This window comes from Folsomia candida, unplaced genomic scaffold (assembly GCF_002217175.1).
Source record: "Folsomia candida strain VU population unplaced genomic scaffold, ASM221717v1 Fcan01_Sc003, whole genome shotgun sequence".
NCBI lineage: Eukaryota > Metazoa > Arthropoda > Collembola > Entomobryomorpha > Isotomidae > Folsomia > Folsomia candida.
Genome location: NW_019091195.1, coordinates 11,810,616 through 11,823,967, shown reverse-complemented (window position 1 = coordinate 11,823,967; position 13,352 = coordinate 11,810,616). Strand labels below are relative to the sequence as shown.

The 13,352-nt window shown below is 42.7% G+C and overlaps 2 protein-coding genes across 2 annotated transcripts in view; both read left to right on the top strand.

Moving 5' to 3' along the window:
• The window catches only part of LOC118434959, a 30,379-nt gene extending 25,877 nt beyond the window's left edge, over window positions 1-4,502 (top strand). Inside the window, exons 4-6 of the mRNA XM_035849783.1 lie at window positions 41-127; window positions 291-889; window positions 1,021-4,502. Coding sequence (XP_035705676.1) covers window positions 41-127; window positions 291-889; window positions 1,021-3,607 — 3,273 coding nt within the window. The 3' untranslated portion in view covers window positions 3,608-4,502. The remainder of the gene's footprint in view (window positions 1-40; window positions 128-290; window positions 890-1,020) is intronic.
• Window positions 4,503-6,892: 2,390 nt separating this feature from the next.
• On the top strand, window positions 6,893-12,703 carry LOC110846991. The gene has a single exon (XM_022093830.1). It carries the CDS (start codon window positions 6,893-6,895, stop codon window positions 12,701-12,703), a length of 5,811 nt encoding a protein of 1,936 aa, XP_021949522.1.
• Window positions 12,704-13,352: the final 649 nt, after the last annotated feature.

Below are 13,352 nucleotides of genomic sequence, written 5' to 3'. Positions count from 1 at the left end.
TGAGGCGTTGTTTAAAATATAATTTTGCTGGTTAACTCAGGATGCATGTCTGCCCGATGGAAACTCAACATTTGATTTTTGTCCACAATTCTCCCACAAACCTATTCTCTGGTGCAACCAAGACTCGGTAAGATTATACATCAAATTCGTATCATGCAAACTCTACGTTGGCTGTATTTCATTTGCAGTGATCAGGTTTACGAAAATAAATTTTTTCCTAATGCATACGTGATCAAGATATGTGCAATGATTAAAACTGCCAGATAATAAGTAAAATAAAATAATTGCAGATCATGGCTTTCCAACTACTCCCACCAGTCTCGGGACCTCCTTCGATAACGTCAAAACCAAAACGTGAGATATCATCTGTGGCCAGCGGCGAACCAACGTCTACTTTTTCTTCATCCACATCCTCCACCACTTTCATTTCCCAGAGCCAAATCCCCAAAGTAAGTCAACAAGGAAATTTCTCAGAACAAGAAGAGTCGTCTCGTCGTTCTAATGCCAAAATGGGAAAGGCCAGCAGCAACTCGACTCAGTCTCATATTTCTCTCGCAACTCCATTCCTCCTACTTCCAGAATGGATGAAAAATGGTGGCAATTCACAAGGGGAGGGTCAGCCAGAAAAATTGCGAGGCGGTGAACGCAACACCATACAAGAAGATAATGAGAAAAGGACGACGGAAGACAATGGTAGCAGTATCGAAGGAGGAGAGGAGAAAGTAGCCATGAAACCGCAGCAGCAGGAGAACCAAAGTGGGGCTGAAGTATTTCTCACGTCAAGAGCCAGCACCCTTAGCAATGCCAGAAGCAATGCTACCACCACTTTTGGTGTTGGTGTGGAGAGGAATCTGCTAGTAAATTGGTGGAAATTCGATTTGACTGCTAGGTAATATTGTATTACAAATAATGTATAAGTATATTGCCTAAAATAGTAAATTTAAGGACAAGTTATTCTAATCACTATCGTTGTCGTCAGCAAAACTATGCACAATCTATGCCGTATCTTGATTTTTTCAGAGAATGGATGAAAATGCCGGAAGTAAACCTGAGCAGTATGAGCAAAGCTACTGTTGAACAAATCCGTGCTGGCAACTGCCGAAGTGTAAGCGACTCGGTCTTCCTCTACATCTTATGTCCAACTAAGACCAATTTATTGGACCGGTCCCTATTCCTATTTGACCCCAACACAAGTTCTATCCACTCACTTGGAACGATTCACTTAAATAACGCATTTTTCCATGACAGAAAAGTGTGGCAGTTGGGGCGTTCCGCCCTTCACGCATTACGAAGTGACAATCAATCTGTGATCTTTCTTGCGTACAACAAACTTTTAGATCTGTGGGTTCACGACCATTCATCAAACCAGATCACCCCGGTGGAAAATGTTTGGCGAGGTTCCAGCCTTCATGCGTTTCAACACACATCATCGTTCTACAAACTTTCCGTTGTCTTCCCTCCTCCCTCCTCGTCCAGTGGCAGTGGTGGTGCTGGGGAGGACAAAAGAAAGGAGCACACGACGTTTATGGTCAACCCACGCTCTTTTACAAAGCTCTACAATTTCCAAGATCCCTACCCCGATGGTCACTTTAAGATCACCATTGTCACTGATCGCTCCGTTTTCCTTCCATCCAGAGACGCTCCAACTTTGATTAATTCAACTGATTTTCCCGATAAATCGCTGTTGAAGGAGAGAAATGAAACTCTTGTGGCCATCACAAAGACGCAGAGTTTGTCTTTGGTAGAAATGTTGACTAAAGGAAAGCAAAAGAAGAATACGGATAAAACGCCATTCCCAGAACAAGAGAAAGATCGGGTGCACGATCAAAGAATCCATTCACAAATCTCCATTACCAATCCAAATACAAAACCTTTTATTGGTGAAAGTAGCAGCCAACAACACGTGGAGCATGACGATGAAAGTCACAAACAAAAAGATAAAACAGAGCATCTAGACCACCACCACATCGAGGACGGAAGACCGAAGACGCTGGAAGGTGCGGGTGGTGGATTATCAAAATCTCAAGACTTAAGTTCTTACATGAACATGGTTTCGGCAGGAGTGGTGGCAGTGGTTGGTGAAAGTAGGAGTCGAGAGGGAGATCAGGTATCTATCAGCAGGAGCAGTATGGACAACACGGAGAAATCAACCAGAAAAACAGCCGGAGCAACAGTATCAGACGTACAGAACAGTCGCGAAGAAAAAACCCATGAAACAAGTCAATCGAAATCTAATCCTGGTCTCAGCACTCTGAAAAACTATAACAAAACCAATAATTTATCGGTTAAAGCTGGCGGTGTGGATGTCCAAGTGATTTCAGGGAAACAGAATAAGAGGATCCTTGGCGTAAAAAGGACGACGAAAACTGCAATGCCCGAGACCACAAACAACAAGATCGATTCTCCACACTCAAATTCTCCGCATCCAGCACCCATAACAAGCACGACCAAAGATGAAGCAGCGGATATTGGTGGTGAAAGTCGTCGGGGAGACTCTGCTAATGAAATGAGATCTCTTGTTGGCCGTGGCTCATTACCAGTAAATAATGAAAGTAACGGGAAACCACTGCTACCACAAGCACATACGACTTTCACTTTTGGAGAAAGTCAGAATCACGCCAACTTCAATTCAGGAGCAGAACCCCGAGTTTTGGCTGTTGTGAGGACAGGCATGCAACTCACCGAAAAGATGACTTCCAGGAACTCTGATCATCGCCATCCATCCACCCTCACGTCTTCCATTATGCCACAAGTAACCACGGCCTCGCCAAATGCGACCAAGTGGTGGAGAAGTGGCGGTGGTGGTGGTGGTGCGGATCATCAAGCCAACTTCTCCAAGAATGGAGTTAATTTGTCCATGACATCATCAACTCCTCTCGAGGCTTCAACATTAAAAGTTGCTCCAGGCAGTGGAGGTCGTAGCGGAGGGCAAGAACGAGAGTCATTACCAGCCAATTTGGAAACAAAAACCAACCAGTTCAAGAATTCTTCAACTTGGACCCTGCCCAAAAGTGTTAATCATTCCTCTTCTACAGTCATGACCGAGGAGGAGATGGATGGAGAAAATCATAACACCAACCACCATGACCAAGAGCGTGATGAGCCAAATCTGGAAAATAATTACGTCTCTCCTCGACGAACGGGGAAGTGGGGATCTCGAAATAGGAAAAATAATAATGACGTGGACGTGAAGAAGGGCTTAATGAGCCACTCGGCGTCGTTGTCGTTGCCGTCTGATGGCAACGGTGGTAATGAAAGTAGCTTTATGGGTGATATGGCTGGTGGTGGGCATCATCTGACTTCTTATGGCTCCTCAATCCTGATTGATTCCTCACAAAGCGATCAGAAGATGCAGCAGTCAGTCGATGGGGAATCCTTATTCAGAGGTGAAGAGGACGAAGAGGTTGGCTATTCGTCATATTCTACCTTCGGCTCCCTCATTTTCTTTTCACTTTCAATCTCGATTTTCGCATCTTTCGGACTATTTGTGTTCGTCAGGCGATGTGTCAGGTGTCCCTCGACGAGTGAAAGTGTCTTACTCAAGGAGCCACCCATCAGGTACTCGGTCGTCCCTGACGAACTCTATCCTCACACACCCCTCGTCTAAGGTTTCAAGTTTTTTCAAACTTTATATGCATACATTTCTACATGCAGAGCAAATGAGGGCTATACGTCGCAACCGTTATACGGTCTCAATCAATCAGCGTGCACAAAATGTGAAAATCATTTTGACTGTGAATCTACTAAATATGATACAAACATGCTAAAATATGTATATTTAGTGAATGACTTAGAAATTGATGTTGCCAAACTTTCTTTACTAATTCCAAAATACGCGCATTATATAAGTCAAATAATGTAAAAATAATAATGTGTAAACAATGTATAATGAATGAACGAATGACTATAAAATGTTATATATTACACTGGTGTATCTAGATAGTTTGATTGCGATTCCTGAATATAAAACAATATTGGCTACCCTGTTCGTGTTAATAACAATCAGAGAACAATTTATATATACATTTAATGTATGCATGTATGTACGTGTGTATGTAGATACTTGTAGTACGAATTGTATTTTTGCAACAATATAATCCTCAAACGTATGTACAAAGTATGAGCGCATCGTTGCAATTTCAGAGATCAGAGAAGCACAAGCCATCATCATACCACGAAACAGTATTAAATACATTATATACACACAGCCCACGAAAAGAAAGTATCTTTTCATCCTGTGTAATCTACTTATCTTAATGTTATAAGATCCTCAAACTTATTAAAAAATCACAATAGATAAAACAATGCATTGCGCATTGGTTAGCCAATTTTTATCGTAAATAAGAAGTAGCGTAGGCTAACTTATTTATACCTACACATGTACGACTTCTATATAAAACGTAGGTAATACACATACATGACTATTCGTAAAGAAAAATTAAAATTTATTTGATAAATAAAAGTACATAAACGTATACACATGATTACAGCTTTTATTTTTACATTTTGTGTAAACCATTACTGCATCTCATTACATAATACTTTTCACTGCATTTCTCATCTAAATTACAGGGACGAAAAAAATCATTTGCCACAAGAAGGAGACTTTGCTGCCCTTATTACCTCATTTATATTCAGCAAGATTGAGACGCCTAAAAAGTCCCAGGGAAAGGAATAGTTTTAAGAGAACGCAATTTATGAAGATGTAGAGGTGAAATTTTGAGAGGGAAAAAGCAGCTTTCTCCATCCCAAAAGACCATTTTACGATTCCCCTCGCGTTTTTAAACAACCAACTCCTATTACTATCACCACGTCTCTCTCCTTAAAACCACCACCGCTTTCTCCAACCTTGCCCTCTCTCTTTCTCTTTCTACGTACTTTCACTCTCCAACCAAGTTTGCAAATTTTTATCATCCAGACATTGAGCAAATCCAAAAAAAAAGTTTTACCTTTTCTTTCTCAAAATTATTCTCTTGAGCACTCTGGGAGAAAGAGTGAAAGAGAGAGCCAACTATCCAGGTACGTATGTACGTAGTTAAGCCTTGAAATAAAACAGGTATAGTTCCAAGAGAACAACCCTCCCAGCGCCCGATGATGATGCAAGAAGATTATTCGGAAAACAGCGTTATTTAGTTTTGCCGACTTAATAACACATCATAAAAAATCGTCACCTGCCCACAAACCGTACAAATACGATTCTGTCTGCTACAGAATCCATATTTATATTATTCGTATAAATCTAAGGCATATCAAAGTTTAAACCATAAATCATGAGAAGATGCATTAACGGACGCACACGCACCCATAAATAGTTACACATGAGATGAATACGCATCATTATCCTGTAATGGCTGACATGTGAATTAGGAATGGACTCTAAGGTGAAGTCGTTGAGCCGGAATATAAATAACTGTTCTCGACCGAATGAGCTTGTTAGGAGGAAGAACAATTTAGGATTTAAGCCTCAATCTATTTCACGTCGTCTTCCCCTACGTGCATATGCCCCACAGTGGTGTCCACTCCTGCTATTTACAACCCAGCAGATATTTCCCTGTCCGTGATGCTAGGGATGAATGTTGGTGGAAAAATACACAAAGGGCGAAATTAAGTTGAAACTGAGTCCTTTTGGTGCTGGAGGAATATTTGAACATGCGATGGCGACTTTCTCCTTCCCATGCTGCTACCTTACATGGTGCTGCATGGCATGGAGTGAAAGGAGTCAACTGAGGCGGAACAAGTACAACTAAACATTTATCAACCAAGAGGAACGCAGGCAGAGTTAGCCCGAGAGAGAGAGAGAGATTTCTCCTGGGATTCTTGTCGTCCTTTTCTGTCTAAAACTTAGGAGGGGAGGTTGTGTACTATCAACTCCCGGATCTCGATGCCCTTTGGATATGTTGTAGGGTCCCACGAATGTACAACAACCCTGAAGTGGTTTAATTCCATGGCCACATTTGCGCCCGCCACACCCACTCAAAGGTTGTCGTGGGACCGTAGGGAGTGTAAAATAATTTATAATATTATTTTAAGAAATTTGTCCACCATTTAGCATTTAGGAATTACGAAATAAGTCATCGATAAGTTTTTTGAATGGTAATTATAATTGTAGAAAATGATCCTTATGGCGGTACACATTACCTATGTACGTACATTACCTATGTACGTACATTACCTATGTACGTATGTACATTACCTATGTATGTACATTACCTATGTATTGAGTGGGTTGTTGAAGGATTCGGATATTGATTAAGTGTAAGAGGGTGAATGAGAAGAAAAGGGGCGCGTTGGCCTGGTAATAAGTTTTAAAAAAAAAAAAAAAAAAGTAGCCATTTGTAAAAAAATAAGTAGTCTGTAAGTTGAACTCGAAGAGAGAGGAAGTGTGATTTTTGCTGTTCATGCCAAATAGTTTGATTGAAATAAAGCTCCATTTTAATTTCCAAAAATAAGTATTTACAAGCTTGGTTATTTTAATTGCGAGTTAAAGTTAAGATTTCATCATCCTAAAGTCAAGTCAAGCGCTGAAAGCATTATCAAAGTCATTTTTAGGGCATAAGTAGCCAAAGTCTAGATTTCAAGTAAAGTTATATTACGGAAGAGGTACTAGTCCAGATAAGTAAGCTTGTCACGAGGATATCTGGTCAAGTTAAGTGTGCCTCCCGTGACATTGGTCTCGCGAACCGGATAAGCAAGTTCGACGGATTACAAGTCTATCCGGAAGTTGAAGTTTTGGACCTATTTGTGGAACCTCGTCGCCCACCGTCTGGTCGGAGACGGCTGTATTTGTGGTTTGCTCTCGCCTTAAGGAGAGCATCCCGAGGTTATAACGTCCAATTGGAGAACATTTAAGAATTGTTAATTGATTATTTTCCTTTGTTGAATGGATCCTGAGATGCCGGTCACAACAAGAGGAGGAGCAGCCAAGGAGGCGCAGGATCAGTCCCTACAGCAGAGGGTGGAAGGAGTCATCAGTGGGAGTCCAGCGGAAGAGAAGACGTCGCCCACGGTCAAGTCGTCCAGCATGAAGTCGTCAATGTCTTCCCTTACGTTGCAGACGGAAGTGAAGTTCAATGACCTCATGGAGGAGAAACAGGAGGCATTGCTCGAGCTGGAGCTTGAAGTTATCAATATCGAGGCGGATATTTTTGAGAACGAAGACCGTGCCAAAGGATTAGCAGAAGAGCTGGCGCTGTTGGATCCTACTACAGAAGATGCAAAAGTGAAGAAGACAGAAGGTCAAGAGTTGAACAAGGCGATTCGTAAACTCAACACCAAGTTAAGGACTGTGAACCTTAAGATTAAGAAAGTGAAAGAAGAAATTGAAAAGTTGCCAGCAAAGAAAGAGTTGGCTCAAGCCATCATTCAAGCTCAATATGATGATGAGCAAAGTTTATCAGGGAGTGATAAGAGTGATGGTGGAAAAGTGGACGTGTCAGACGACACTGTGAAGTGGGTGGGTGATCACACCGTTGTTCCTGAATCAGAAGAAGAAATGAAGAGAAAAGAAGAGTTGGAGGGTATGGAACGACGCATTGAAAACTTGAGAATACATCAGGAAGTGAAAGAGTTTCGTCAGGAAGTGTACCCCCCAGAGCTTCGCCATGGTCCTACCCCTCAAGATCAATTGTTGCCGATCATGGCAAAAGTGGCTGAAAGTTTGCAATTACTTCAGCAACAAGCAAGCGCAGTGCAGGCGCCCCAAGATTCTGTGACTCAGAAGTTTTTTGCTCGCCAGTCTACCAGCAAAGATTTACCATGGTTCAGTGGAAAGCCTGAAGAATGGCCAGCCTTTATCTCGGAGCTCGAGAATACAACAAGTATTTGTCACTTCACGGACGCCGAAAATATGCAAAGACTGAGAAAGTGCCTGAAAGGGGATGCAGCAAAGGCAGTCCAGTCCCTGATGATAAGCCCGCACAATATGTTGGAGGTGGTGGAGACCCTGAAGACAAGATTTGGACAACCCGAACATATTATCGACTCACTGATTAAGAAAGTTCGAGCGGCACCAGCAATTCGTGAGGATAAACTTGACACCGTAATCGAGTTTGGAACAGCAGTGGTCAACCTCATGTCAACAATCAAAGCTCTTAGATGTGATGAGCATTTGAACAACCCCATGCTGATGAAAGAGTTGAAGGAGAAGCTGCCATCATCTTACAAGATGCAATGGATGGAGTGGATTGAAGCTGATGGGGTCAGAGTGGCAGATTTGCAAGAGTTCACCCGGTGGATCAAGAAGAAGTTGAATACGGCGTGCAAGTTGGTGGCACCAGTCATTAAGGACTACAAGAAAGAAGACACTCAAGATAAGTTTGATAAGAAACAGCATGGTCGTTGGAAGAAAGAAGCAACAGTGCACCGAGTTAATGAGAAAGAAGAGTTTAGTGAAGTGCAGAGGAGGGAACGGGTCAGGAAGTGCCATTTTTGTGATAAGAGTGACCACAAGACCTCCCAGTGTCTGATTCTTCTCAACCTTTCCGCAGACAATCGAATTTTGAAAGTGGGTGAGAAGAAACTCTGTTTTAGTTGTTTAGTTGCCGGACATTCGACGAAAAATTGCAGAAGTAAGAAGCAGTGTGGAATTGATGACTGCAAATTTACTCATCATCCCATGCTACACGGTGCGAAGCCCATCCAACAATTATTACAAAGAAGACGAGATGATAATGTCGACAACAATGGTCCAGCACAAGTCCATTACGTGAATGCAGCGTCACTACGATATGTGCAAGTCGAAGTGTCAGGCCCTGCAGGGAACGAAGTTGTTCTCGCCTTAGAAGACGATGGAGCAGACATCGCAATTGCTGAAGAAGAAGTTGCAGCGGTCGTGGGGGCTGATGGACCTAGTGCACCATTTTGTATGGCTACGTGCAGCGGCGACGGTCATCACCCAGAAGCAAGAAATGTGAAGTTTGGAATTCGTGGAGCCTTTGGCCAGTCTGCACAATTCAAGATGAACAATGTTAAGACAGTGAGGAACCTGAATTTGAAAAGTGTGACCCTGGATATGGACAAGTTGAAAGCAAGATTCCCCTACTTGAGAAATCTCCCACTGAAGTCGTACTTTAATGTGAAGCCAAAGATGCTTATTGGAAGTTCCCATTTTGAATTGATTGAGCATTTGAAGACGATTAAAGGAGGACCTGGCGAGCCCATTGCTGTGAAGTCTCGATTGGGCTGGTCAATCATTAGTTCAAGATCAGTAGGGTCAGAGCAAAATGTGAGTTACAACGCCCACCACATTTGCGCTGAATACACGGAAGAAAGCCTCCACCAACTTGTGAAGAAAAGTTTCACGATAGAAGATTTTGGAGTGAAATTAGCAGATGAGAGACCGAGGTCAAAAGAAGATTTGCGAGCCATGAAGGTGATGGAGTCAACCACTCTTCGAGCCCAAGATGGACAGAGGTTCGAGACAGGACTATTATGGAAGCAGGACGAATTGACTCTACCCGAAAGTAAGAATATGGCCCTTAACCGACTGAAATGTCAAGAACGGAAGATGGACAAGAATCCAGAGTTCGCTGAAGCCTATTGTAAGAAAATGGATGAATATCTAGAGAAAGGATTCATCAGAAAATTAAGTGCCTCGGAAGTGGCAGTGCGAAGTCCAAGAAACTGGTATCTTCCCCACTTCGGCGTCCTAAACCCCAATAAGCCAGGAAAGTTAAGACTTGTTTTCGACGCAGCGGCGAAATCTCATGGCGTCAGCCTGAATGACCATTTGTGCCAAGGTCCAGACCTGAACAACCCGCTCGTCAGTGTCCTCATGAAATTCCGGCAGTATAAATATGCATTCGCAGGTGACATCAAGGACATGTTTCACCGGGTATTCATCCGAGAAGAAGACCGAGCAGCCCAGAGATTTTTGTGGCGAGGAATGACACGAGATCAAGATCCAGATGAGTACGAGATGCTAGTGATGATCTTCGGTGCCACCTCATCCCCAACGTCAGCTCAATACGCCAAGAATTTGAACGCGAATCAGCACGAGGAAGAATTCCCAGATGCAAGTAAGGCCATCAAGACCAAGTTCTACGTCGATGACTACTTGGACTCGAAGCCAACTGAAGAAGAAGCTATTAAGATAATTGAAGAAGTAATCCATGTTCAAGAGAAAGCAGGATTTGAAGTGTGCAATTGGGTGGCGAATTCCAGCACCATTGTAAAAGCAATTAAGGAAGATCTAAGATCAAAAGATGTCAAGGAGTTGGATTTGGACAACTCGGATCTTCCTGAAGGCAGAGTGCTCGGACTCTGGTGGGATCCTTCGAAGGATGAGTTTCGTTATAAACTCAACTTCCACAAAATAGCAGAGAAGATTATGGATGGATCTCAGCGGCCAACAAAGAGACAAGTCTTAAGAGTAGTGATGTCAGTATTTGATCCATTGGGATTCGTTGGTCATCTCATCGTCAAGGCCAAGATCCTGATGCAAGATATTTGGAGAAGTGAGATAGGATGGGATGACGAAGTTCCAGAAACCATCAATCTCAAATGGCAGGGCTGGCTTGAGGAATTGCAAGGAATTGCAAGTGTGCGAATTCCACGGTGCTACTCGACCCTGATTCCAGAAAGCAAGTCGACTCAACTTCACGTCTTTTGTGACGCCAGTGAGAAGGCGTACGTGGCGATTGCTTTCCTGCGAGTTGAAAGTGAATCATCCGTCGACATCAATCTTGTAATGGCAAGAACAAGAGTGACCCCATTGAAGCCGATGGCAATCCCTCGTCTCGAGCTGCAGGCAGCTTTAATGGGAGCAAGAATGGCGAGCACTATCAAGAAAGAATTGGAAATAAAGATCACAAGTCAAATATTTTGGACCGACTCATTTACCGTGATTTGCTGGTTGAGAAATGATGCTCGTCGATTCAAGCAATTCGTCTCTCATCGCCTAGGAGAGATTCTCGAAGAGACAGACGTGGCGGACTGGAGGTGGATTCCTACAAAGTTAAATATTGCGGATGACGCCACACGGGATCATCTTCCTACCGATTTAAGTGAAAATAGCCGGTGGTTCAAAGCGGAAGAATTTTTGAAAGAAGATGAAAGTATTTGGCCAAGGGAAAGATCGAGAGGAGAAGAACATGCCGATGCTGAAGCCGAGTTGAAAGTAGAAGTTAAATCAATTGTACAGAAGTCCCTACAAATTGATCCGGCGGCGTGCAGCAGTTACATTAAGCTGGTCAGAATTACAGCCTGGATGATTCGTCTTGCGAGAAGTATGAAGAAATGTGCAGCAAGTGCCGAGAAGTTAAGTGTATCTCGTCAAGAATTGAAGTTAAACGAGTTTCGGCAGGCGGAAGACTATTTAATTATGAAGGCCCAAGAAGAAGAGTATTCTGTGGAGATGCGACTTCTTCACGAGGGGAAGCCGTTGTCGAAATACTCAGCTTTAATTGCACTTAATCCATTCATTGATGAGAAGGGAATTTTAAGAATGCACACCCGCCTGCAAAATTCCGAATGTATCCCGGATCAAGTTAAAAAGCCCATCATCCTGAGAGGACAAAATCCATTCACAAAGTTACTTGTGAAACATTACCATGAGGCAGCAGGACATCAAGGAAGAGGAACGGTGGCGAGTGAATTGCGTCAGAAGTTCTGGATTACTGGACTGACATCAGCCGTTAAGGAGGCATTTGCAAAATGTCAATATTGCAAAAATCGGAAAGTGAAGCCGGTAGTACCTGAGATGGCGGATTTACCCAAAGTACGATTTGAAAGCCACATTCGTCCATTCACTAATACAGGATTGGACTACTTTGGACCCATGGAAGTGACAATAGGAAGAAGACGTGAGAAGCGATGGGGGGCACTATTTACCTGCCTATCCACAAGAGCAGTTCATTTGGAGTTGGCCGATAATTTCTCAACTGATGCTGCCATTAATGCCATACGAAGATTCAGCTGCCGAAGAGGACAACCAAGCCACCTTTACAGTGATAATGGTACCAATTTTCATGGGGCAGATAATGAACTGAAGAAAGCACTACATGAACTAGATCAAGGTGAAATGAATGGGAAATGTCTGGAGCTTGGAATTCAGTGGCACTTTATTCCTCCTGCTTCGCCGCATATGGGAGGAGTCTGGGAAAGAATGGTGGGGGTGGTCAAGAAAGTTTTATCCTCCATGATGAGCGAAGAAGCCTACCCAGAAGATACTCTGCGAACTTTCCTCACCGAAGCAGAGAGCATTGTGAATAAGCGACCCCTGACTGAGATCTCTATGGACCCCAACGACCCAGTTGTGCTGACCCCAAACCACTTTCTCCTTGGATGGAACAGTGGACAAGACCCGAGAGAAGAATCTGAGCAGAATTTAGGAAATTTCAAGAATTGTGACATGATGAAGAAGAAGGGATGGAGGGCTTCGCAAAGAATGGCCGATGAATTTTGGAGGAAATGGGTCAAAAACTATTTACCAACTCTAACCCAAAGAAAGAAATGGAACGAGCCTTGCAAGCCATTGCAAGTAGATGACATCGTCGTCATTGTCGACGAACAAGCCAAGAGGAATACGTGGGAGAAAGGGAGAGTCATCGCAGTTTACCAAGGAAAGGATGGGAAAGTCCGCGTCGCCAAGATCAAGACCCCAAGAGGAACATTCGATCGACCCGTCGCGAAGCTAGCGGTCCTCGACGTACGCCGTGAAGATGATACTTCGTTCATCGAGGGGAAGAATGTCCTGGGACCGTAGGGAGTGTAAAATAATTTATAATATTATTTTAAGAAATTTGTCCACCATTTAGCATTTAGGAATTACGAAATAAGTCATCGATAAGTTTTTTGAATGGTAATTATAATTGTAGAAAATGATCCTTATGGCGGTACACATTACCTATGTACGTACATTACCTATGTACGTACATTACCTATGTACGTATGTACATTACCTATGTATGTACATTACCTATGTATTGAGTGGGTTGTTGAAGGATTCGGATATTGATTAAGTGTAAGAGGGTGAATGAGAAGAAAAGGGGCGCGTTGGCCTGGTAATAAGTTTTAAAAAAAAAAAAAAAAAAAGTAGCCATTTGTAAAAAAATAAGTAGTCTGTAAGTTGAACTCGAAGAGAGAGGAAGTGTGATTTTTGCTGTTCATGCCAAATAGTTTGATTGAAATAAAGCTCCATTTTAATTTCCAAAAATAAGTATTTACAAGCTTGGTTATTTTAATTGCGAGTTAAAGTTAAGATTTCATCATCCTAAAGTCAAGTCAAGCGCTGAAAGCATTATCAAAGTCATTTTTAGGGCATAAGTAGCCAAAGTCTAGATTTCAAGTAAAGTTATATTACGGAAGAGGTACTAGTCCAGATAAGTAAGCTTGTCACGAGGATATCTGGTCAA

Excerpts from the sequence above, each read along its gene's own strand:
- LOC110846991 (XM_022093830.1), top strand. The coding sequence starts at position 6,893 with ATGCCGGTCACAACAAGAGGAGGAGCAGCCAAGGAGGCGCAGGATCAG.